The sequence below is a fragment of the Cherax quadricarinatus genome, chromosome 16, assembly GCF_038502225.1.
Source record: "Cherax quadricarinatus isolate ZL_2023a chromosome 16, ASM3850222v1, whole genome shotgun sequence".
Classification (NCBI taxonomy): domain Eukaryota; kingdom Metazoa; phylum Arthropoda; class Malacostraca; order Decapoda; family Parastacidae; genus Cherax; species Cherax quadricarinatus.
In genome coordinates, this window is record NC_091307.1 from 44,960,222 (window position 1) to 44,987,801 (window position 27,580).

At 41.2% G+C, this 27,580-nt stretch overlaps 1 protein-coding gene across 1 annotated transcript; it reads right to left on the bottom strand.

Moving 5' to 3' along the window:
* Positions 1-1,030: 1,030 nt before the first annotated feature.
* LOC128688968 (protein SpAN-like) lies at positions 1,031-27,580 on the bottom strand. The gene is made up of 9 exons (XM_070085689.1): positions 27,338-27,580; positions 26,439-26,625; positions 23,485-23,672; positions 22,567-22,770; positions 21,289-21,415; positions 18,028-18,162; positions 12,993-13,076; positions 4,319-4,481; positions 1,031-1,757 (listed from the first exon to the last, which is right to left on the bottom strand). Exons 1-9 carry the CDS (start codon positions 27,512-27,514, stop codon positions 1,616-1,618), a joined length of 1,407 nt encoding a protein of 468 aa, XP_069941790.1. The 5' UTR covers positions 27,515-27,580; the 3' UTR covers positions 1,031-1,615.

A 27,580-nucleotide genomic window follows, 5' to 3' on the forward strand; every position in this document is an offset into this window, starting at 1 on the left:
TTCATCAGACATACAACACCTTCATCAGACGTACAACACCTTCATCAGACATACAACACCTTCATCAGACATACAACACCTTCATCAGACGTACAACACCTTCATCAGACGTACAACACCTTCATCAGACGTACAACACCTTAATCAGACATACAACATCTTCATCAGACGTACAACACCTTCATCAGACGTACAACACCTACATCAGACATACAACACCTTCGTCAGACGTACAACACCTTCATCGGACATACAACACCTTCATCAGACGTACAACACCTTCTTCAGACATACAAAATATGTTACCACTTTATTCAGGTGGTCACGTTATCCTTATAACTTTGAATGTGATGAAAGTATTTATACTATTATAAGTAACATATAACTGGATGTACTCAGACATTAGATATTAGTATTTAGTATTCTAATGCAAAAATAATCACAGTGAAAAAATAGTGAAATTCCAAATGATTTCGTGATTTCTCAATCAAGGAGTGGTAAAAATAATAGGAGGTCAAATGTGACGTCATATTTCAACCTTGTAAGTCGTTTGTTGCCTAGTTATTTTCACTATTCCTTGATAATGTGAGAAATCACGAAAACCTTGAAATTTCACTACTTTGTTCACTGAGTTTATTTTTGCATTCTGTGATTTCACCTTTTTATTGTGATATTATTGCAAGATATATTGATGTGCAACATTTGCAGCAGGATAGAGCTCTTCCTTCAAAAATTGCTTTTTACACTTGAAATTGGCCCGAGAAATATAAATCAAATCTCTGGTTATGGAAATGATTCGAGCCACAGAATATGGGAATTTCCTACTCACTTATGTACGTATGAGGAATATTTATGTCGAGCTTCCTCCACCATGCTACAGTCACTTTTTGAGAAATTATATTTATCACCTAATATTTACCACTAGTCATAAAAGATTTTACAAACTCATTGTGTCCTCTTTTATGTCGTCAGTCTTCACCATCTCAGGTTTTGCTCAGCGAGGCAAATTATACAAAAATTTATGGTGCAGTAAATTTATTTGCAGACTAAGGTCAGTTTTGAATTTAGTAATTACTATTTAAAAGTGGAGCCCAATATTTCATTGTAATCTTACAAATGTAATAATTTGGAATATCTTGAATTACACAATTTTTTAAATAATATAATAGGACCAAAAAATAATTGGAAGTTCAATAATCCACATTACGTCCTTGAGTCATCCTCGTCCATCACAACCATCATCTTCCAGTAGTGAGCGCCCTCAGTGATCGATCACATGATAGTTAGGTTAGGCTAGGTAAGGTTCGTCAGGAAACAGGACAAATGTTTCCTGACGCGGGTCTTAGTCAGATGATGACCCGCCTTTGGAGCTTTTGGTCATCTGACATAGTATACATAAAGCCCTGGACTGCCATTGTACGCTATTAATGCCATATTGCTAGTAGTAGTGACGGACTTTAATTCTGTGCCGCAGAACATGTAAGTGGATGAGGATGGATAGGTCTTCCCTGCCACTCATCAAGATGTAGTCCAGTATGCACTCAGGAGTTTAGTTAATAATCACGTACGAGTCTACACACAGGTATTTTGAAAGATTCCAAAGCAGTTTCGTGTCTCACTTGCATCCTGATATCGGTGTGAAGGAGACATTAGCCGAGAAACCAGTAAAATTGTTACTAGTAGTGAAGAAGAAAAGAATCATTGTGTTCTGGGACGACGTGAAGACTTGGCCGGATTTTATGTCAGTGTTGCAATACCTGTAACAGAGAGGATGTCTTAGGATAACGTTATTGTGAAGAAAATTTGCATACATCTTGTTAATGCATTCCCTTTGAAAGATGATTATTGCTTAGAGTTTAGCATAAAGTAAATACATGATACTGAGTAGGAGCACTGCTGTGTATGCATTGGAGAAACAGGAACAGAGTTAAACAATAGACTACGATAATACCTACAGAGGTTTTACAGTGAGCAGTTAAAAAGAACAGTCAAATGGGTTAGAGCAGTAATCTGCTGGGTTGAATAAATGATCGATTAAGACGAAGTAGTGGTCACTTGGGTTGAAGTAACAGTTGTTTTATTTATTCGGAAAAAGTCGACGCACGTTTGGGATGGGTGAAATGCTCTGGGTGGTAAGTGTATCATCGACTTTGAAGAAATACACAAGTAATCAACACTAAGGAGAGTGAAACTTACGACGACGTTTCCGTCTGACATGGAGTATTGATGAAACAGTTAACATGGAGTATTGATGAAACAGTTAACATGGAGTATTGATGAAACAGTTAACATGGAGCATTGATGAAACAGTTAACAAGGAGTATTGATGAAACAGTTAACATGGAGTATTGATGAAACAGTTAACATGGAGTATTGATGAAACAGTTAACATGGAGTATTGATGAAACAGTTAACATGGAGTATTGATGAAACAGTTAACATGGAGTATTGATGAAACAGTTAACATGGAGCATTGATGAAACAGTTAACATGGAGCACTGAAGAAACAGTTAACATGGAGTATTGTTGAAACAGTTAACGTGGAGCATTGAAGGAACAGTTAACATAGAGCACTGATGAAACAGTTAACATGGAGCACTGAAGAAACAGTTAACATGGAGCATTGTTGAAACAGTTAACATGGAACATTAATGAAACAGTTAACATGGAGCATTGAAGAAACAGTTAACATGGAACATTGATGAAAGAGTTAACATGGAACATTGATGAAACAGTTAACATGGAGTACTGAAGAAACAGTTAACATGGAACATTGATGAAACAGTTAACATGGAGTACTGAAGAAACAGTTAACATGGAACATTGATGAAACAGTTAACATGGAGTACTGAAGAAACAGTTAACATGGAACATTGAAGAAACAGTTAACATGGAACATTGATGAAACAGTTAACATGGAGCACTGATGAAACAGTTAACATGGAGCACTGAAGAAACAGTTAACATGGAACATTGTTGAAACAGTTAACATGTAGCATTGAAGAAACAGTTAACATGGAACATTGATGAAACAGTCAACATGGAGCACTGAAGAAACAGTTAACATAGAGGACTGATGAAACAGTTTAAAATGGAGCACTGAAGAAAGAGTTAATATGGAGCATTGTTGAAACAGTTAACATGGATCACTGAAGAAACTGTTAATATGGAGCAGTGAAGAAACAGTTAACATGGAGCATATATATATATATATATATATATATATATATATATATATATATATATATATATATATATATATATACAACCATGGCCATGAACGCGTGTTATTTAATCTATAACAACACTGCGACTAGCTGGGGGATCGAACCAGTGTTGTTTCAGCCTCCCTCATGGTGAGCTAAAATTCACAACGCTTTAACCCACTGGACCATACAATCCTACAAAGGTCACACACCCAGCAGAGCTAGGTGTTGTACCGTGATCCGAGAACATATGATGGTGTGGGTGCCTCAGAGCTAATTTCATTCTACTCCCAGTTTGGTGTGCTAGCCTACACAAACAGTATATATAGTACTGTAAGCAGGAAAGAGTTGTATTTAATCATTAATAACACTGCGACTAGCTGGGGGATTGATCCCGTGTTGTTTTGGCCCGCCCATTGGGTTAGAGCGTTGTGATTTTTTGCTCACCATGAGGCGGGCTAAAACAACATGGATTCGATCCCCGGGCTAGTTGCAGAGCAGTTATTGATTAAATACCACTCGTTCATGGTTACAATACCATGTATACTGCTTGTGGAGGCTAGTACACCAAACTGGGAGTAGAATGAAATTAGCTCTGAGGCACCCACACCATCATATATCCTCGGATCACGGTACAACACCTAGTTCTTCTTGGTGCATCATCTTTGTAGGATTGTATGGTCCAGTGGGTTAGAGCATCGTGAATTTTCGTCCACCATGAATTGGGCTAAAACAACATGGGTTCGATCCCCTGGTTAGTCGCAGTGTTGATATATATATATATATATATATATATATATATATATATAGATATATATATATATATATATATATATATATATATATATAGATATATATAAATGTAATTCTTCGATCAGTTGTAAATGCCAACTTATGATTATCATATATATATATATATATATATATATATATATATATATATATATATATATATATATATATATATATATATATATATATATATATATATATATATATATATATATATATGATAATCATAAGTTGGCATTTACAACTGATCGAAGAATTACATTTTTTTCACCTCTAATTCTTAACTCATGTGTTTATCTAGGGTACATATCCTTACTTACAAATTGCCATTGGTGAGACTGGTGGTCCTGATCTCCAGGAAGTCGACTTTGCAGCAAACACCGGTGTCGCAGCGATTTTCATAGCCGGACATTGAGAAGTTCTTGAAGGTGAGTTTAGGGATGTAGCATGTTGGAGCTTTGATCACATAAATGCATCTTGATTCTGTGGAACACGAGTGGGTAATGAACAGATAATACCTCCATTACCTGTGTTCATGTACATGTTTACATTCTCGTTATTTGAATATGTCATTATTAAATCCTTGGTTTTAAGAATTACATACACACACACACACACACACACACACTCACATACACACCTCTGCCACTGTCCTCTGCCACTCCTCTTCTTGCTCCGTCTCCTCCTCCTCCCCTCCCCCCTTTTTTCCCTCACTTCCTGTCCCTCTCTCTCCTTGTATCCCCTATCCTTTCCCCCATTTCTCTCCCCCTCTACGACTGTCCTCCTTCCTGCTCTCTAGCCCTCTTCCCCTCCCTATCTCCCTCTCCCTCTCCCTCCCTACAACAAACACCCCCCTCCACACGCACTCACACTCACTCCTGAAAATACATAAGCTCTTCTTTTTGTGGCGAAAAAAATATGGGTTACCAAAGAGCAGGACGAAGAACCAAGCATCAGGTGGATGAGCCTGGGAGGGAAGACTGGAAGGCAGAGCTCACAAACAAGGAGGGAGAGTGGGGAAGGAAACTAGAAGAGCTCGGCAAGAAAATGGAGGAGAGGATAGCTGTAGACAGCAGGAAATGGGATTTATAAACCATAGAAGCAGAAGCTAAGATGCAGTGCTTAGAAGAGGAACTAAAATATCTGAAACAGCCTGAAGAACCAAAGGACAGTACACCCATGACATCAGGAACTTCTATATCAGTAACAGAAGAGGAAACTGTAGGGAGCAAAGGAGCTATACTGTATGTGAAGGCCCTATCAGATCCACCTGAGGCCCATGAAAAGACGAGGAGCACGTCAAGAAGAAATGTGGGGACTAAAAACAACGAAGGAGCTAAGTTATATGTAGAGACTCTAGCAGACAACTGCAGTGGCCAGGAACAGCTGAGCAGGAAAGACAGACCACTGAGCACAGGGGTATCAGCCAGGGAAGAGATTGAAGTAAGGAAAGCTTCAATGGAAGGAACTAAATCACCTCAGGGGCTGGAAAGGGACATACAATGGAGAGGTCAGTTTTTGTCTATGGGCTCCAGGAAGTTGAAGGAGAAACCTATGATGCAAGAAAACAGGAGGAGAAAAAAGGATTGAAAGCATCATGAAAGCAATTGGAGAGGAAGACATGACCCAGTTGACAAATTATCGGAGAACTGGGTGGTTTGCAAGAGGAAAAAAACTACCAGTCAAAATGATTATCAAGACAGAATCAGGTCGAAACAGGATAATGCAGGAGAAAGCACGACTAAGAAACAAACTGAAGTACCGGAGAGTGTACCTCGATCAAGACAGAACACAAGATGAAAGGATTGATACTGAAAGAGAGGGTGCAAAGACAAAAGGAGGAACGAGAGGCAATGATGGAGATAAGCAGGTGAACCCACACCCAGGTGGAAGAGCAAACACACCCTCCTCCAGAAACACCCACAGAAGGAATCCAACCATGACAACACCAGTGCAGCTGAACAATCTAAACCAAAATCACTGTCCCCTCTGTCCCCACCCCCCACATCATAAACCCCACCCCTACATCAACCCCCCATAGGCACTCTGCCCCCACCCCCTTAACAGACCCCACCCCTACCACAACCCCCCATAGGTCCCCACCAAGGCTCCCACTCCCCCAAACACACCATTCTCCCCAGACCACAGCTTTAGAGAAGAAGTTGAAGATTTGGTATACAAACGATGGAATAACTAATAAATGTGAGGAGTGGCATGAAAGAATCAATGAGACGTCCCCAGACATCATAGTAGTCACAGAAACGAAACTCATTGAGACAATAACAGACATAATCTTCTCACCAGGATATCAGATCCTGAGGAAAGATAGAAGGAGCAGATGGGGAGGAGGGGTTGCACTACTCATTAAAAACCGATAGGGATTTGATGAAATGGAAGGAATGGACAAGATTAAACAAAGGGATTAAATATGTGGAAAAATTCAGTTTGGGGACCATAAGGTAGTCATTGCAGTGATGTATAACCCAATACAGAACTGCAGGAGGCCAAGAGAAGAATGTGAAGAGAGCAACAGAGCAATGATGGACACACTGGTTATGAGAGATTGACTGGGAAAACCGGGACCCACACGGGGGTCCTGAAACATGGAGAGGCAAGATGTTGGAAGTGGTACTGGAAAACCTTATGCATCAACATGTTAGGGAGACTACCAGAGAGAGAGGGAAGGATGAATCTCGTGTTCACCCTGAGCAGCTCGGACATTGAGGACATCACATATGAAAGGCATCTTGGAGCTAGTGATCATGTGGTTCTGAGCTTTGAATACATAGTAGAGTTACATGTGATGAGGGTAACAGGAGTAGAATGGAAAAGGCCAAACTATAAAAGGGAAGACTACACAGGTATGGGGAACTTCCTGCAGGAGGTTCAGTGGGAAAGAGAATAGGTAGGAAAGTTAGTAAACGAAATGATGGACTAAGTAACAACAAAAATGCAAGAGGGCAAAGGAAAGGTTTGTTCCCATTGCAACAGAAATAATGGGAAGACCAGAAAGAACCCATTCTTTACCCGAAGGTGTAGGGAGGCAAAAACTAAGTGCATTAGAGAATAGAGAAAGTGCAGAAGGCAAAGGACCCAGGAAAATAAAGAGATTAGTCGAAGAGCCAGAAACAAGTATGCACAGGTAAGGCCAGGGCCGGATTATCGCATAGGCAAACTAGGCATTTGCCTAGGGCCCCGCACATTTGGGGGCCCCGCGGTCCAAGGGGTTCAAGGGCTCATCCAAGACTGCGCACATGGTGCAAGCGCAAAGGGGTCCCTACCTAAAAAGTTCAAGTGTTTGGAGAGTAAAATTGATTTTTTAAAATTAATCAAAACAAAAATAAATAATGAAATAAAATAAAATAAAAATAAATAAACCTAACCATAGATGGCAACACTCAACACGCCTTTGTTTACATCAGAACAGCTGTGTTTTCCCTCTAATGGGTGAGTATGGGAGATTCCTCTCCAATTTTCTGTAGTAATTACACGTTATCTAGACTTGTACTGTGACAAATTAACTGAAGTGTTGTTGATAGACATTGATGTGTATGGATAAATGTTTGTTTTCGCCTCTAAATGTTAAGGGAGGTACCTGATAGGGTTACTTGACCAGTAAAGACGCATGGACCAGTAAAGACGCATTTTTGGAAAAAATACTATAAAGAAAAACCTAAAAACGCAAACTGACTTCTGTTTGTAGGTTTTAAAAGCACTTTGTTCTGTCTTTAAGTCTTTATCATTTCAATAACAGATCTCAATTGATTGATGTTCTACATCACTTCCGTCGCAAATGCTTAGTTTTCAAGTTGCGACGGAAGTGATGTAGAACATCAATTAATTTACTACATATTTCCCCAGAAACACATAAGCCACATCAGAAAATCGTTGGTTGGGTGAAACTGAAAATTGTCCCTGCATTCTTTAATTCTCATGTCCTTATCTATGGTGGTAGGCCATATATCATGCAAAACATAATGATTAGTTTAGTTATGAAAACGGTAATATAAATACCATTGTGCATTGTTCTTGGACTCAGTATGATTTCTGTTTAAGAAAATTGGAGATCAAGGAGGATGAATTAGTAAAATATTCGTAGCCCAAACCACTAACCTAATCTATGGTAAAAGTTCTGTATATGACTCCTTTCTGGTAAGGTTTTGAATTTTTATATGCGCAGCCAGAGGAAAGGGGGCTACAAGGGCCATATCCCCCCAATTGACAGAAAACAAAATTTAATAATTAAAAAATTAATAATAATTGATAATGAAAAATTTGTATTTGCATGATTACAGACAGTGATACATCCTCATTATGGCATCTCGTGAACGTGATGTTGGACGTTCTTATGCGAGTGGGTCACAGAAAAGAAAGAAGAAAATTCAAGAAGAAGAACAGAAAAAGAAAGATGTAGGAAGCTGCAGAAAGATCACAGACATATGCTCACGAAAACAGTTTCTGATGTTACCAGTACAGTTGAATCTGCAGATACGTCAGATCATACAGGAAGCACCACTCACAGGAGCTGCATTTTAGCCAGTGTATTTCGTGCACAGAAAAAAGGCTTATTGGATTCTCATTTGGAAAATCAAACTGAAAAAGAGCGCACTTATTGGAGAAAAGTTCTAGAAAGAGTTGTTGCTGTTGTAAAATTCTTAGCTCTAAGAGGACTTGCTTTCCGTGGAGAAAATGAGGTTTTTGGTTCGGAAAACAATGGCAATTTCCTAGGGATCATAGAACTGTTAGCACAATTCGATCCATTCTTAGCAAATCATGTGTCACGCCTTGGGAATGCAGGAAGAGGCACTGTATCTTACATGTCATCTACTATATACAATGAATTTATTGAACTGATGACTAAGAAGGTCCTCAATAACATCATAGCAGCTGTGAAAACTGCAAAATACTTTGCAATAAGTGTAGATTCAACACCAGATATTTCACATACAGATCAATGGACATTCTTTGTTCGTTTTGTCGACTCCAGTGGTAAGCCTGTAGAGCGCTTTATAAAATTCATTCCTCTTTCAGGCCATGATGGAGAAACAATGATGAATGTAGTACTGGAAACTCTGCTTGAACATGATCTCTCTATTATGGATTGCCGTGGCCAGAGCTACGACAATGCAAGTAACATGTCGGGTAAATATAATGGATTGCAAGCCCGTATCAAGCAAATCAACCCACTTGCTGAATATGTGCCCTGCTCAGCACGTTCTCTTGTTGGGTCATGTGCTGCGGAGTGTTGTGTCGCTGCAGTTTCATTTTTTGGACTTTTACAAGCACTCTTTAATTTTTTCTCTGCTTCAACGCATCGGTGGAGTATACTCAAGTCAACCATTCATGGAGATGTCATCAAATCATTATCAACAACAAGGTGGTCAGCGTAGCATGATGCAACACATGCTTTGAAAGACAGCTTTGCTAAAATACGTTCTGCTTTGATCCAAATAGCAGAGGATGAAGACCAGACAGCAACTACAAGAAGCGAAGCAGCCAGCTTAGCATCAAAATTGGAAGATTTTGAATTGGTCTTACTCTGTGTGCTTTGGGACTGTATATTGGAACGGTTAAATGCCACGAACAAGACACTTCAGAAAATTGAAATTGAAATGGCTACTTGTGCTAACCTCTATGCATGCTTAGTGGAATTTGTAAGCTCACTTCGCAATGATGAAGCTTTTGAAATATTTGAAGAGAAAGCTAAACTGCTGGTGAAAGACTACAGTTACCGGGCTGATCATCAGCGGTCAAGGAAGAGGAAACACAATTTTGAAGAGCCAGACAATGAAATTGTGTTGCTACCAAGGCAGAAATGTAAGACAGCTACATACTTCGTCATTCTGGATTCACTGATTACAGAATTGGCGAAAAGAAAAGAAATCTACCAGAATCTCAATGACAAGTTTGGATTTCTGTTCAAAATTACTACTATGCCAGATGCAGAATTGAGAGAAGCTGCATTAAAGATGCAACAACACCTTTCAGCAGATGTTCAGGACACATTTGTTGAAGAAATAGTTCATTTTTCTGGGTATATGAATGAGATTAAAGCTCCACCTGAAAAATGTGCGCCCTCAGCTGCTTTGAAACATTTAAGAAATGCAGGTATCTCAGAAACCTTCCCTAATGTTGACATAGTGTATCGCCTTTACCTAACACTTCCAGCTACTAACTGTGAAGGAGAACGTTCATTTTCTGTTTTGAAAAGAGTGAAAAACCAGCTCCGAAAAGAGTGAAAAACCAGCTCCGTTCAACAATGAGCCAAGACAAATTGTGTAACCTAGCCTTGTTGACCACTAAGTCTGATCTAACAAGAAATATTGATTTTCAGAATATAATTGATGATTTTGCCAATATGAAATCCAGAAAAAAGTTTATTTAAGAAGTGCCTGTGAATATAAACAATTCTTTACTTTCTAGAGTTTATATGATTTGATAGTCTTATGCATGATGCAATGATAACAATAATGGTCAATGATTTATAAAGGGAATAATAGTGCTGTAGTGGTTATGCTGAATATAATAGGTACATGATGTCACTACTTTAATAGCCTAATCTAGTAATACTACGCTGTCTTGAGTTTATTCTCTTTAAAATGCATTATTTAACAAGATAGTTATAATGGCTGTTGGTAAATGGTTTTGGTTGTCTTGATGTACTTTCCCTATTAAATTTAATCTAAATAGCCAGAATGTATTTAATTAGACCTTAAACAGGCTCACAATGACCCCCTCCCCCCCACCCCCAAGCAGGAAGGGGTCGCTTCGCTTACCCGTAACTCAAAGGGGCCCCGCCAATCTAAATAGCCTAGGGCCCGGAGACTTCTTAATCCGGCCCTGGGTAAGGCAACAACTACATAGCATCAAAAGTCAAATCTACCCAAAACTGCTTTACAGCCACATCAGAAGGAAGACAACAGTCAAGAACCAGGTAATCAGGCTGAGGAAAGAAGGTGGGGAACTCACAAAAAATGATCAAGAAGTATGTGAGGAGCTCAACACGAGGTTTACAGAAGTATTTACAGTGGAGACAGAAAGGACTCTCAGAAGACAGAACAAAGGGGGACACCAATAACGGATGTATCAACAGTGTGTTAGATGAAATACACACAACTGAGGAAGTGAAGAAGCTGCTAGGTGACCTTGATACCTCAAAGGAGATGGGACCAGACAACATCTCTCCATGGGCTCTTAGAGAAGGAGCAGAGATGCTGTGTGTGTCACTAACCATAATTTTCAACACATCCCTTGAAACTGGACAATTACCTGAGATATGGAAGAAGGCAAATGTAGTCCCCATTTTTAAGAAAGGAGACAGAAACGAAGCCCTAAACTGTAGACCAGTGTCACTGATGTGTATAGTATGCAAAGTCATGAAGAAGATGGAAGCACCTGGAATAAAACAAGATTAGAAACGACAACCAGCACGGATTCATGGAAGGCAAATCCTGTGTCACAAACCTACTGGATTTTTAAGACAAAGTAACAGATGTAAGACACGAGAGAGGGAGGTGTGGGTTGACTGCATTTTCTTGGACTGCAAGAAGGCCTTCAACACAGTTCCTCACAAGAGATTAGCGCAGAAGCTAGAGGATCAGACACGTATAGCAGGAAGGGCACTGCAATGGATCTGATAATACCTGACAGGGAGGCAACAACGAGTCATGGTACGTGCTGAGGTATCACAGTGGGCGCCTGTGACTAGCGGGGTCCCTCAGAGGTCAGTCCTAGGACCAGTTCTATTTTTGGTGCATGTGAATGACATGACAGAAGGGATAGACTCAGAAGTGTCCCTGTTGGCAGATGATGTGAAGTTAATGAGAAGAATTAAATCAGATGAGGATCAGGCAGGACTACAAAGAGACCTGGACAGGCTGGACACGTGGTCCAGCAACTGGCTTTTCTAATTTATCCCCCCCAAAAGCAAGGTCATGAAGATCGGGGAAGGGCAAAGAAGACCGAAACAGAGTATAGGCTAGGTGGACAAAGACTGCAAACCTCACTCAAGGAGAAAGATCTTGGGGTGAGTATAATACCGAGCACGTCTCCGGAAGCTCACATCAATCAGAAAACTGCTGCAGCATATGGGCGCCCGGAGAATCTGAGAACAGCGTTCGATACCTCAATAAGGAATCGTTCAAGACACTGTACACCGTGTACGTCAGGCCCATGCTAGAGTATGCAGCACTAATTTGAAACTCACACCTGGTCAAGCACGTCAAGAAATTTGAGAAAGTGCTAAGGTTTGCAACAAGGCTAGTTCCAGAGCTAAGGATTATGTCCTACGTAGAAAGATTAAGGGAAATCGGCCTGACGACACTGGAGAACAGGAGAGTTAGGAGAGATAAGATAAGATTTCGTTCGGATTTTTAACCCCGGAGGGTTAGCCACCCAGGATAACCCAAGAAAGTCAGTGCGTCATCGAGGACTGTCTAACTTATTTCCATTGGGGTCCTTAATCTTGTCCCCCAGGATGCGACCCACACCAGTCGACTAACACCCAGGTACCTATTTGCTGCTAGGTGAGAGACACGATAACGACATACAAAATACTGCGAGGAATAGATAAGTTGAACAGAGATATGATGTTCCAGAGATGGGACACAGAAGCAAGGGGTCTCAATTGGAAACTGAAGACTTAGATGAGTCAAAGGGATGTTAGGAAGTATTTCCTTAGTTATAGTGTTGTCAGGAAGTAGAATGGTTTGGAGAGTAATGTAGTGGGGGCAGGAACCATACATAGTTTTAAGACGAGGTATGATAATGCTCATGGAGCAGGGGGAGCGAGGACCTAGTAGCAGTCAGTGATGAGGCGGGGCCAGGAGCTGAGTCTCGACCCCTGCAATCACAAACAGGTAAGTACAAATAGGTGAGTACACACACATTAATCACCTCTACACGTAAACACACCTCCATAAACACACATCCACACTTACACACACCTCTTCATAAACCTACATATGCTTGATAATATAAATAAAATCACATTACTTGCTGGGTATTTCTTAGGAAAGTTTGGGGAGGTGATGACGCCCGGCCGGGTGATTCTTGCCGAGCAGTTTGATATAAGTTGACCTGTTACAAAAATAAATCTGGTTTAGATAAAATCAATGCGAGGTATTCAATGTTATTTGTTAATAGTTACTGGTTGTTACTAATAGCTATTAGTTAATCAGTGTCAGTTATTAGTAGGTTACTTAATGCTAGTTGCCAGTGATCCTAGTAGTTTCTTATTCAGTATAAGTTACTTAAGGTTGCTTACCCATGTTTATTCACATGTGCTTTAAACATCTCCGAATCGTTTAAATGTGCAATAAAATAACGTTTTAGTGCCTAATTTTATTTTTTTATTGTACGTATTTGTAAGAAATCAAATATTCTATAAAACCTGAGAGATTAAGTATTTTTGAATCTAAAGAAATTATAGGTAACAGTGATACATTTCTCATAGACATGCAGGAAATACTCTGAAATACCTTAATCCTAAGTATCGAGAAAATCCTGTCAAAAACACTGGGAATGCAAAGTTCAGTTCTACTGAGGGTGTAGAATGACAGGTGTCTGGATGGACACTAACACATGGATCACTGAAGGTGTAGAATGACAGGTGTCTGGATGGACACTAACACATGGATCACTGAAGGTGTAGAATGACAGGTGTCTGGATGGACACTAACACATAGATCACTGAGGGTGTAGAATGACAGGTGTCTGGATGGACACTAACACATGGATCACTGAAGGTGTAAAATGACAGGTGTCTGGATGGACACTAACACATGGATCACTGAAGGTGTAAAATGACAGGTGTCTGGATGGACACTAACACATGGATCACTGAAGGTGTAAAATGACAGGTGTCTGGATGGACACTAACACATGGATCACTGAAGGTGTAGAATGACAGGTGTCTGGATGGACACTAACACATGGATCACTGAAGGTGTAAAATGACAGGTGTCTGGATGGACACTAACACATGGATCACTGAAGGTGTAGAATGACAGGTGTCTGGATGGACACTAACACATGGATCACTGAGGGTGTAGAATGACAGGTGTCTGGATGGACACTAACACATGGATCACTGAAGGTGTAGAATGACAGGTGTCTGGATGGACACTAACACATGGATCACTGAAGGTGTAGAATGACAGGTGTCTGGATGGACACTAACACATGGATCACTGAGGGTGTAGAATGACAGGTGTCTGGATGGACACTAACACATAGATCACTGAAGGTGTAGACTGACAGGTGTCTGGATGGACACTAACACATGGATCACTGAAGGTGTAGACTGACAGGTGTCTGGATGGACACTAACACATGGATCACTGAAGGTGTAGAATGACAGGTGTCTGGATGGACACTAACACATGGATCACTGAGGGTGTAGAATGACAGGTGTCTGGATGGACACTAACACATGGATCACTGAGGGTGTAGAATGACAGGTGTCTGGATGGACACTAACACATAGATCACTGAAGGTGTAGACTGACAGGTGTCTGGATGGACACTAACACATGGATCAAAACCATAACCTAGGTTTAAAGTGTTGTAAATATCAAATCATGACAGAGCTCACAACAGAGAATTTAAAACCACCTATTCTTACTTATATAAGTCTAGTATTGTTTTGAACACGGCCAAATTATTATAATTATTATTTTTATTATTATTATTATTATTATTGTTATTATTATTATTATTATTATTTATAGCAAAGCACTTAGCATGTGTTCCTACAGCGCCTGAGGTAATCTGGTTGTGTCCAAAACATTAGAGCAGCGGTGGGCAAACTACGGTCCCCGCCAAGGTTTTCATGCGCTGCGCCAAGATCAAGTCATATACTCACGTTATTTGGAGACAAAATGTTAGTAAATCCGAAAAAAATGTTACCACGCAACGCCAAATAATATTGTGGAACATTAACACGTTACCCGCAAATTTCTGAATGTGGCTCCTGCACTAAAAAGATTGCCCACCCCTGCATTAGAGGGAGGCCGCGAGCCTCTCCATCAACATATTTTAAGAAGTCGATGCGTTACACGAGAAGTCGGCCTCCGTTTCCTCTTCATTCGTATTCCTAGGTTTGTTGATGAGTGAAATTGGCAAGCAGGTCGTGGCTGGTTTCTTACCAGTAAGCAGGTCGTGGCTGGTTTGTTACCAGCAAGCAGGTCGTGGCTGGTTTGTTACCAGCAAGCAGGTAGCGGCTGGTGGGCCACTAGCAAGCAGGTCATGACTGGTGGGCCACTAGCAAGCAGGTCATGACTGGTGGGTCACTAGAAGCAGGTCATGACTGGTGGGTCACTAGCAAGCAGGTCATGACTGTGGGTCACTAGCAAGCAGGTCATGACTGGTGGGTCACTAGCAAGCAGGTCATGACTGGTGGGTCACTAGCAAGCAGGTCATGACTGGAGGGCCACTAGCAAGCAGGTCATGACTGGTGGGTCACTAGAAGCAGGTCATGACTGGTGGGTCACTAGCAAGCAGGTCATGACTGGTGGGTCACTAGCAAGCAGGTCATGACTGGTGGGTCACTAGCAAGCAGGTCATGACTGGTGGGTCACTAGCAAGCAGGTCATGACTGGTGGGACACTAGCAAGCAGGTCATGACTGGTGGGACACTAGCAAGCAGGTCATGACTGGTGGGACACTAGCAAGCAGGTCATGACTGGTGGGACACTAGCAAGCAGGTCATGACTGGTGGGACACTAGCAAGCAGGTCATGACTGGTGGGTCACTAGCAAGCAGGTCATGACTGGTGGGTCACTAGCAAGCAGGTCATGACTGGTGGGTCACTAGCAAGCAGGTCATGACTGGTGGGTCACTAGCAAGCAGGTCATGACTGGTGGGTCACTAGCAAGCAGGTCATGATTGGTGGGTCACTAGCAAGCAGGTCATGATTGGTGGGTCGCTGGCAAGCAGGTCATGATTGGTGGGTCACTAGCAAGCAGGTCATGACTGGTGGGTCACTAGCAAGCAGGTCATGACTGGTGGGTCACTAGCAAGCAGGTCATGACTGGTGGGTCACTAGCAAGCAGGTCATGACTGGTGGGTCAATAGCAAGCAGGATATAATTGGTGGTTCACTAGCAAGCAGGTCATGACTGGTAGGTCACTAGCAAGCAGGTCATGATTGGAGGGTCGCTGGCAAGCAGGTCATGATTGGTGGGTCGCTGGCAAGCAGGTCATGATTGGTGGGTCGCTGGCAAGCAGGTCATGATTGGTGGGTCACTAGCAAGCAGGTCATAGCTGGTGGGTCACTAGCAAGCAGGTCATGACTGGTGGGTCACTAGCAAGCAGGTCATGACTGGTGGGTCACTAGCAAGCAGGTCATGACTGGTGGGTCACTAGCAAGCAGGTCATGACTGGTGGGTCACTAGCAAGCAGGTCATGACTGGTGGGTCACTAGCAAGCAGGTCATGACTGGTGGGACACTAGCAAGCAGGTCATGACTGGTGGGTCACTAGCAAGCAGGTCATGACTGGTGGGACACTAGCAAGCAGGTCATGATTGGTGAGTCACTAGCAAGCAGTCATGACTGGTGGGTCACTAGCAAGCAGGTCATGACTGGTGGGTCACTAGCAAGCAGGTCATGATTGGTGGGTCACTAGCAAGCAGGTCATGATTGGTGGGTCGCTGGCAAGCAGGTCATGACTGGTGGGTCACTAGCAAGCAGGTCATGACTGGTGGGTCACTAGCAAGCAGGTCATGACTGGTGGGTCACTAGCAAGCAGGTCATGATTGGTGGGTCGCTGGCAAGCAGGTCTTGATTGGTGGGTCATTAGCAAGCAGGTCATGACTGGTGGGTCACTAGCAAGCAGGTCATGATTGGTGGGTCGCTGGCAAGCAGGTTATGACTGGTGGGTCACTAGCAAGCAAGTCATGATTGGTGGGTCGCTGGCAAGCAGGTCATGACTGGTGGGTCACTAGCAAGCAGGTCATGACTGGTGGGTCACTAGCAAGCAGGTCATGATTGGTGGGTCGCTGGCAAGCAGGTCATGATTGTGGGTCACTAGCAAGCAGGTCATGACTGATGGGTCACTAGCAAGCAGGTCATGATTGGTGGGTCACTAGCAAGCAGGTCATGATTGGTGGGTCACTAGCAAGCAGGTCATGATTGGTGGGTAGCTGGCAAGCAGGTCATGACTGGTGGGTCACTAGCAAGCAGGTCATGACTGGTGGGTCACAAGCAAGCAGGTCATGATTCGTGGGTCGCTGGCAAGCAGGTCATGATTCGTGGGTCGCTGGCAAGCAGGTCATGACTGGTGGGTCACTAGCAAGCAGGTCATGACTGGTGGGTCACTAGCAAGCAGGTCATGATTGGTGGGTCGCTGGCAAGCAGGTCATGATTGTGGGTCACTAGCAAGCAGGTCATGATTGGTGGGTCGCTGGCAAGCAGGTCATGACTGGTGGGTCACTAGCAAGCAGGTCATGACTGGTGGGTCACTAGCAAGCAGGTCATGATTGGTGGGTCGCTGGCAAGCAGGCTATGGTTAAACATTAAAATGGTATAAAATACCGACAGATTGTTAGGTAAGACACATATGCAACAGTTAGGTATCTTTATTTCGAAACGTTTCGCCTACACAGTAGGCTTCTTCAATCGAGTACAGAAAAGTTGATAGAAACTGAAGAGACTTGAAGACGATGTAATCAGTCCATCACCCTTAAAGTTTTGAGGTGGTCAGTCCCTCAGTCTGGAGAAGCGCATTGTTCCAGTCATATTGTTTCAGACTTTGGAACAATGCGCTTCTCCAGACTGAGGGACTGACCACCTCAAAACTTTAAGGGTGATGGACTGATTACATCGTCTTCAAGTCTCTTCAGCTTCTATCAACTTTTATGTACTCGACTGAAGAAGCCTACTGTGTAGGCGAAACGTTTCGAAATAAAGATACCTATCTGTTGCATACGTGTCTTACCTAACAGGCTGTGGTTAATTTGTCACTATCAGCAAATAAAGCTTAAAATAAATGGTAAAGAAAATAACAGTGTCACTGTAATGGAGTTCTTACTGTAATAACCACTTATAAGGGTCTGACACCTGGCTCCAGAGGTGCCAGCAGGACATACACATGTACAGTTGACACCAATGTAGCCTTCGTTCTGACAGGGGTCAACAGTGAGACCACATTTCGCTAGCCACTTTCCTGTGGAGAAAACAACCTTTCTAATTCGTGCATTTCCTTAAACATCTTCATCTTCATACACTACTCTGAAGCATTTTAATGTGAAGTTGCAGTGTTACGCATCAGTGGCAAGACTTTTACCCAATTAGAGCCACAAACACATTGGGACAAATCTTTCAGTAACACATCAACACTCACCAACACAAAAGTTCCATGGCACATCAACACTCACCAATACAAAAGTTCCATCGCACATTAACACTTACCTACACAAGAGTTACATTAAGGCAACAGCACTTACTAACACAACTGCTCCAACGAGAACACAGTAACATTCACCAACACAAGAACACAAGTGTTCCACAACAAACATAGCAACACTTACCTATATGAAAGTTCCAAAATAAAACAATCATATCAAGTATCACAAGTAGAAATCTACTACTGAATATCATTATCTTTCTACCATAGAAAAGTGATTATAAAATCCAGATTAACTTTTAGTCAACAGTAACACACGTATTACAACACAAAGGCACACAAACACTGAGTAAATACACACTCACATACCCAGGAACACAAAAGCAACACAGCCAGCACCATGCACGTCGAGTGGCAGCAAATCAATTTATGACAATAACATAAGCTGTTGGTGCAACACACAGGAAGTATGCAACAGAGAATACAGCCAATGCCTGCAATGGGTGAAGGAACGATATCATCGACCTATACACATGGATTTGTGTATGGGTCGTGGTATTGTCCAACTTGGGCCAGTCTCAAGACCAAGGAGGAGATCCACCACTTGTTTGCCAAGGTAATTAATTCCCACATCATAGACATGATCGAGGAGCAGACTGAGAAAGTTGAAAAGGTTTGGCACTAAATACTCGTTGTCATTATATCTAATTCATTTGTCAAAAAATATTGCTTCGTTTAGGAAGTAGTAGACTAAGTTACATGTGTGTGGGGCTTAGTAGTTTAAATAGACAGAGATTTAACATTCGAGTTGTACATAGGTAATAGTAGGTAATAATAGGTAATAGTAGGTAATGACAGTAGGTAATAATAGGTAAAAGCAGGTAATAGTAGGTAATAATAATAGGTAATAGTAGGTAATAATAGGACTTTACTTAAAAGGGAGACAGTGGTCATGCTTGTAGGAAGTTCTCTTGGTTATTAGGTACAAAGTCATGATATTTTCTGCACCAAGATTCTATGGTGTTGCTGTATCAGACACGTATAATGTGATCAGAGGTAAATAATGCCAACAAGCTGATGAATGAGACATATGTGCAACACCTTGGTATTTTTAATGAGAGACGTCTCGCACAATCTAATACAGCTATGAGAAGGGGGATTTTTTCAGTGGATCCACTGCAAGAGCCGCGCGATGTAGGAGTAGATGTGGTTCACATGTGGACTGGGGCGAGTCTCACTACTTAGGTTAGACATATAAGGAGAGCTAGAGATTTAACAGTCGAGTAATACAGACGTCCTCTAGCTTCTTTGTGGATAATATTGAGGCTTAACCCGCAAGGAAGCTAAATCTTAAGAGAAGTTATCTCGGCCATGAAGAGAGTGTACTTAATTAATGTAGTAAGTCATGATTTTCCCATACAAAGATGCCACAGAAAAAATCTCCTTTCTATTATACAAAGTTCATGACTGACATAATTTCGTACAAGTTTCACCACAAGGTTCTTTATAGGAAACCATAAGATGTCTCTACAACTTGACTGCTCAGATCTATGGCCCACCTAATTTACTGTTATAATTCCACTAGTGGGCGCCATCCACAGGTGTTCCATCTCTTCCACTGGATCCACTGTCAAATATCTCTCACTACAAATACCTAGTATTGCATATGCGTTTTATTTATCAATTATGCTGGTGTCAAACGCAGGTTCAGTTAAGCTATACATTAACAAGAGCATAAACTATTCGGTAAAATCAGTATATTACACACACACACACACACACACACACACACACACACACACACACACACACACACACACACACACACACACACACACACACACACACACACACACACACACAACCCTGCCAAATGCAGTCATGAAGATTGGGGAAGGGCAAAGAAGACCGCAGACAGAGTATAGGCTAGGTGGACAACAGCTACAAACCTCACTCAAGAAGAAAGGATCTTAGAGTGACCATAACACCGAGCACATCTCCGGAAGCACACATCAACCAGATAACTGCTGCAGCATATGGGCGCCTGGCAAACTTGAGAATAGCGTTCCGACACCTTAGTAAGGAATCGTTCAAGACACTGTACACTGTGTACGTCAAGCCCATACTGGAGTATGCAGCACCAGTTTGGAACCCACACCAGGTCAAGCATGTCAAAAAATTAGAGAAAGTAAAAAGGTTTGCAACAAGGCTAGTTCCAGAGCTAAGGGGATTGTCCTACGAAAAAAGAATGAGGGAAATCGGACTGACGACACTGGAGGACAGGAGGGTCAGGGGAGACATTATAACAACATACAAAATACTGCGTGGAATAGACAAGGTGGATAGAGACAGGATGTTCCAGAGAGGGGACACAGAAACAAGGGGTCACAATTGGATGCTGAATGCTCAGATGAGTGGGAGGGGTTGGATTTGAGAGTGGGAGGGGTTGGACTTGAGTGGGAGGGGTTGGATTTGAGTGGGACTTGCACATCAGAGCTTATTTCTTGGGTAGCATAGAAAATTGGGTTGGTCAAATGTTTTGTTAGTGGGATGAATTGTAAAGGACCTGCCTAGTATGGGCCAACAGGCCTGCTGCAGTGTTCCTCCTTTCTTATGTTCTTATGTTCTTATGTTATTAGGAAGTACTTCTTCAGTCACAGAGCCGTCAGGAAGTGGAAAAGCCTAGCAAGTGATGTAGTAGAGGCAGGAGCCATACATAGCTTTAAGACGAGGTATGACAAAGCTCAGGAAGCAGAGAAAGAGAGAGAGGACCTAGTAGCGATCAGTGAAGAGGCGGGGCCAGGAGCTGAGTCTCGACCCCTGCAACCACAACTAGGTGAGTACAATTAGGTGAGTATACACACACACACACACACACACACACACATTTGGTTTCATAACAATACAGACACAAGAGTATAGGAAGATGCACAATATCTGCCCTACCTGTGCAGTTGTACATGCGGTTGGCCAGAAGTTTGTCACGGTGAGAGAGGCCAGTGCGCTGGCCAATGATAGTTTGGGCGAAAGGGTCGACAGTGCTGATGGTCAAATTCCCGTTCATTGAACGATACTGAAAACGGAAGGAAACAAGCTCGATCCTCCGTCTGCTGAGCGCCAGACAGATGCGCTTCCTATTTAGTTGGTTCTGCAGTCACTGAAATCACCTTCGTACGAAACATTATCACTGTCACAACCATCATTATCACTTATCAGCACCAGTGCAAAAATCATCATAAGCTTCATTATCATCAGCATCACCATATTCGCCACTATTATGAACACCATATCCACCCCTATCACCAGTGTCACCCTCATCACATCCCCTTCACCTTCATTATCACCTTAAACATTATAACCATCACCACCAACAACAATCAGGATCCCTTCACCAGCATCAAGGATTAAGACTAGTGATGTATAATACTAATCTGACCGGTGACGAATAAATATACAGGTAATAAACTAATCAGAAATATAGAATAAATACACAGAAATAAATGAAGGGATATGAGTTTGCAAGATTTCTCCTACAAACGTAGTCCCAGGAAAGTCTGTCTCTCCCAATACATTATGCATAACAGGAGAACTTTAACATTTTGTATATTTGGTGGTGTACAACCTCCTGCAACACTTGCAGGAGGTTGTAAAGAGGCGGAGTCCAACCCTTAACTACTGATAGTGCATTGTACCAGTTAAGTAAATAATATATTTAATAGCAACAAATATTCCTTTAACTCGCCTTTTTTCTTACGTTGGGGCCTCAGAAGCAGTAGAGTGTTAGGGCTACGTCATCTGAGCTTCACATAAGCACATGTAATCACATGTTATTTACACGTGTACAATGAGTATGTCCTACAACTGTTACCGTCAGCATCCTTATCATGCTCGTCTTCACCTCCTTCGTCGGTGCTACCATTCCCCGTGTCCGACTAAACCTTTACAAAAATTCAATGTATGTCAAAGGCCCTAAAATCTGGAATACCCTACCTGAGAATCGTCACTCTCATCAAACTTATTATCATTGTCAGTATCACTACCATTATCATCATTGCAAGTACTATAATGACTATAATCTTAGTTAACACCGTCTCCTCTGCCAACAGTGTCAAAATATAATCATCACATCTATAAACATCACTGCTACTGTCTTATCACCACCATGGGCACCACTACTAATATCTTCAAAAATCACCACGACCATCATCGTCATCATCATCTTACCAGACAGCCATAGTGCATCACGGAAGAGTAGTCGTAGAGGACATCGTAGTCGTTGATCTGGGTCGTGTTGCGCTTGAGAAAGTTGAATGTATTGTTAGAGGCAATGTTCGAGAAAATTATTTTAACATAGTTGTCTCGATCGGGTCGTGATTGTTCATGGAAGAAGCCAATGGCGTGGCCAGTCTCGTGAACTACGGTGCCCAGCTGTCAGGAAAAAGATGTGGCACTCATGATCAAATTTGCATAATTTTTGTTTGGTTAATATAAACTAAGTAATGTGCAATATAAACAACAGTAAGAATTAACGAACGTGTTTTCATAAGGATAGTAGTTTTACAGCTAAACTCAGGGAAGAACAATTGATTACATCTCACAGAGAGCCAAGGAAAATAAAGTTTATTCCCTCTTTACTGATCAGCTAAGTTGAGAATATGCTGTACTCTCAGACATTGTTTCCAATATTCGCATCTTCACTTCATCACTTTTATTTGAGGGTTCTGCTGGATTCTTATACCAGACTCTAACAAATATTTTTTATAACCTCGTTATGACTCTGATGCGGGAGGTAAAGATCTGTGCTCGCCTCTTTGTCAGCGCTCAGTACAAAAAAAAAAAAGCAGCAGTAGAAATAAAAAAGGCATGAGAAATTAAAATCAGTGTGTTGACTCACATGACAGCCATTGTTTGAGAGAATGATAAAGGATAACAAAGAATTATAAGTTAAACTGATTAATGCTTCGTGGTTTTCTTTAATCTAAGTACGAGGGTAGGTGTACGAGGATGCTCCGGTGTTCAGGAGTGGGTGTAATTTAACGAACGTTGGGCATTATTGACCACTGTAATAAAATAATTTAACAACAACCTCGATTTGCAGCTTGAAATTGCTACTTATGGCAAATGCTTTCCTGTCAAAATTACCTTGTCACAGTTTCTGCCTATGGAGATATTTTGACCAATAATGCGTTGATATCCAACGTTAGACCAGCATCCAGAACCGTAATAATATCTGAGGTAAGGCTGATTGGTGTTGTTGCTAACTGGGGTAAACTTGATGCAGGTGTTGTCCATCCAGTGCTGCAGGCCAGCACGTACTGCCGCCGCATTAACTGAGTGCAGCAAATAAAAAACTGAAAAGTGATTATTTGTTATTGTGACATTGGCATTCTAAACATCAACCTTCAAATAACCTGCAAACTGCAAAATTCTTATCTATCCTTCAGAGAACATGTACAATGCCTTATATTTTGGTCACTACCAAAACTCCAGAAATATTTGACATGTTCAACACTATCAACACTCTGGAACTTACAATTAATTTTATACTAGAGGAGGAGAAGGACAACCAATTACCATTTCTCGACGTTCTCTTACTCACAGGTGACAACATACTTTTATACTTTGGGAAGAAACAGAAAGAAAGATTCTTTAGACATATTAAATAATTAATTAAAAATATATCAGGGAATGTTATTCATAAATAAAAAATAATTGATTCTGTGATTTTCTCAAGAGTGAATTAAAACCTTGGCCACAGATAACAGTCTTTTACTAATTTGACTTTTTTTTAGAGGTAGATTTAAATAATCGAGCGATCCATACATGTTGAAAACATGTATGGATCGGTGGCCCGGTGGCTAAAGCTTCCGCTTCACACACGGAGGACCCGGGTTCGATTCCCGGCGGGTGGAAATATTTCGACACGTTTCCTTATACCTGTTGTCCTGTTCACCTAGCAGCAAATAGGTACTTGGGTGTTAGTCGACTGGTGTGGGTCGCATCCTGGGGGACAAGATTAAGGAACCCAATGGAAATAAGTTAGACAGTCCTCGATGACGCACTGACTTTCTTGGGTTTTCCTGGGTGGCTAACCCTCCGGGGTTAAAAATCCGAACGAAATCTTATCCTAACGCTGTGAAAATTTTCACTAAAACAGGTCAAAAATCCACACTTCTGGGTGAAAGTTGGCGTAGTTTCACTATAAACTTTAATGGCTTTCTTGTCTATTAGGAATCCAAAAAGGGGGCACCTGAATGTGGATGCCTGAATTTTTTCTTCTGATTATAACTTGAGAACATCTCGCCCAGTGAGCTTCAACTTTTATTTATTTTATTTTATTTTATTTATTTTATTTATAAAATGGTGTAGAATTTTTGTCCGTGAAATAGCTTGAGTACGGCTCATCCGAATAATTTAAAAATTAAATAGCTGATACAGCCTGTGAAAAGAATGTCACTTTTTAGGTTTAGGCAATGCAGATATAAATATGTCAATTTACGTAGATATTAAACTTGGAATTGATGAATTCTGTGAAATAACTACAAAAAATATTTCCTGGCTTCAAATGTTCACTGGTTACTTGAGCTTCTCAGCAGAAGCTTCGCCTTAATTTTGGGCTGTGTAAATTTTTATCACCTTTATTTAATAAGTTGGTTTCCTTGTATTATTATTATTATAATCAAAGGGGAAGCGCTAAACCCGGAGGATTATACAGCGCCTGGGGGGAGGGATGTGGAAGGCATTCAGGCTTAATTCGGGGAACTGGAGCACAGATCCAATTCCCTAAATCAAGAGCCCCTCACCAACATCAAGGAACCTTCCTTTAGGGGGGTTTCCTTGTAGTAACTGTAGAATGTCTCTTCTGATCGGCTTCCAACTTTAAGACGTTGGTGTCTCCCAATCAGAGAATGATTTGGATTGATTTTGAGATGTATGGGAGGAAATTCATTTTTTTTTCTAAGAAATGAAAAAATCGTGTTTTCATGTGATAATTTGTGAATGCTCAACCGATCAGCTTCAAACCTTAAACACTGATAATCTGAGAGTGCAAAGTGTTTATAATAATGTCAGTGAGATAAAATTATTTGTGAGTCTGTATTATTTTTTAAGTATAATTTTAAGGGAGTTTGGACTATTGGGCAAGTTCGGTTTTTTTGGGGCTTCAAACATAAAAGATGGTGGAATATTAGACTCTAAAGTGACTAGATAATGACTCTTCTTGTTAACTTAAGCTTTCATCATCGGTATATCTTACCTATTGGAAGGTTTGACTTGGTTCTGCCTTGTATAGTTACCAGTTGTCGTTTATGATATACAAGAACTTAAGACATTATTTTCTCTGGGATAATTTGTGAATACCTCTTTTATGCTCCCATTTTATGCCCCCATTTTTCACTATTCCTTTTCTTGCGTTGGGGAAGGTGGAGCTGGGATAATGGGAGTCGATGTTATCATTTTCTGATCGCACAGTGACCGAAACCCATCTAGTTATTTTTGTGAAATGCTGAAGAAATTTAATATGTGACGAATTACAAGCACATGAATGGAGAATTTATGTATTCATTCAAAAACTATGTTAAAATGCTGTGGATCATAGAAAAATACCAATAATAATAATAATAATACTAATAATAATAATAATAATAATAATAATAATTATTATTATTATTATTATTATTATTATTATTATTATTTCTACAAGTACATACACAAGGTATACCGGCCTAGCTGACATCAGTGACATATTACTATATAAAAAGCCCTTTGTTATGCAGAGCATTTTGGGCAAATTAGGTCAATTTTGTCCCCATGTATACTCCAGGATGCCACCCACACCAGTCAACTAACACCCAGGGACCTGTTTTACTGATAGATGAACATGGACAGCAGGTGTTTTAAGGAAACACTTTCTTACTGTGGGGGCAAAGTCTATGTAAACACATCCCCAGTGCAATATCTAACATCAAAATAGGAATGTAAAATTAAAATTTCCCGACACTCTCTGCTGGAAAAAAAAGGATATCTGATAACTCAGATTTAGTAAGATATCACGTTTTCTCGGTAGAGTGTCAGGAGACTTCTTGCCCTGACTGTACCTCCACTAGCTATGTAGTAGGGAACTAGTGGATAGTCGTCAGAACCATTTGGCCAGCGGTAGACCAGGTCACGAATAGCTTTCCTCTCCCTCAGTGCTTCCCATTGCTCGGACGTCAACATTATGTCCTCCTCAAAGAGCTTCTGTTCGTCCACAGAGTCTGGGTTGCTGTATCCGAACTCTTCATGCTGGGAGAGAGGGAGTCAGAGTTATATAGACAGGTTATGTAGACAGATCCACAGGAAAACAGATTTTTTAAGAACAGCATACATAATAATTATTATTATTATAATCGAAAAGAATAAGAAAGCATACATAATAAGAGAGTAATAAAGTACATAGGAATACATGAAAGAGACAGATAGCAGAAGAATAGAAGTCCACAGTGAGGCTGCAAAGAAGGCTTATCTTTTTGTCGGTTGAGAATTATTTAGATAGGTTATTATTTTCATTATTAAATTCAAAGGCAGAATGGTAAACCCATTTGGGTCATGTGTACGTTAGTTCCAGTGTCTTGGATCAAGAGCCTATCGTTTGCATCAATGCGCCTCCCCATTAAAGGGTATCTAGATCCGGGGTTTCCAGCTGGTAGATCTCTGAGCCCTGAGGGGAATGACCATTGAGTTATTGCAAGGAATCATAGCAAGTACTGCCCGTCCGTTCACTGCTTTATATTCTCAGTTATTGGATCCTAAAATTACAAATATTTCAGTGGCTGCAACAAGCGTACTTGAGAGACAGAAAGGGGAAGAGAGAAAGAGAGAATGATTGAATGAATGGTAGGAACACGAGAGATAACAATAAGAAAGTAACGATCAAAGAGAACGTGAACACAGGCAGAAAGACGCACTTAACAACAATTGCTTCTCAAAGTTAGAACTGTTCAAGGAATCAGCTTACGTCTAAACTTGGGATGGCGACGTCTTCCTTTCCGTCGTTGAGGCTGACACGTACAACATCCTCTGCTTCCTGTTCATAACGAAAACACAGATGACATTGTGACATTGACGTATAAGTTATGACGTTGAGACGCACGTGTAGGTTCAGGGTGGTATTGAAGTGCAGGCTTAGAGGCATATGTGTGTGTCTCTCTCTGTTTATGTTAACATATGTGAGTAGTGATGATATCTACAGAGCGGTCCA

Excerpts from the sequence above, each read along its gene's own strand:
- LOC128688968 (XM_070085689.1), bottom strand. The coding sequence starts at position 27,514 with ATGCCTCTAAGCCTGCACTTCAATACCACCCTGAACCTACACGTGCGT. Across the intron at positions 22,771-23,484 it reads TAGGCAGAAACTGTGACAAG|CTGGGCACCGTAGTTCACGA; the intron begins GTAATTTTGACA and ends TTTTCCTGACAG. Across the intron at positions 13,077-18,027 it reads CCTTATAAGTGGTTATTACA|GTCAACTTATATCAAACTGC; the intron begins GTAAGAACTCCA and ends TTTTTGTAACAG.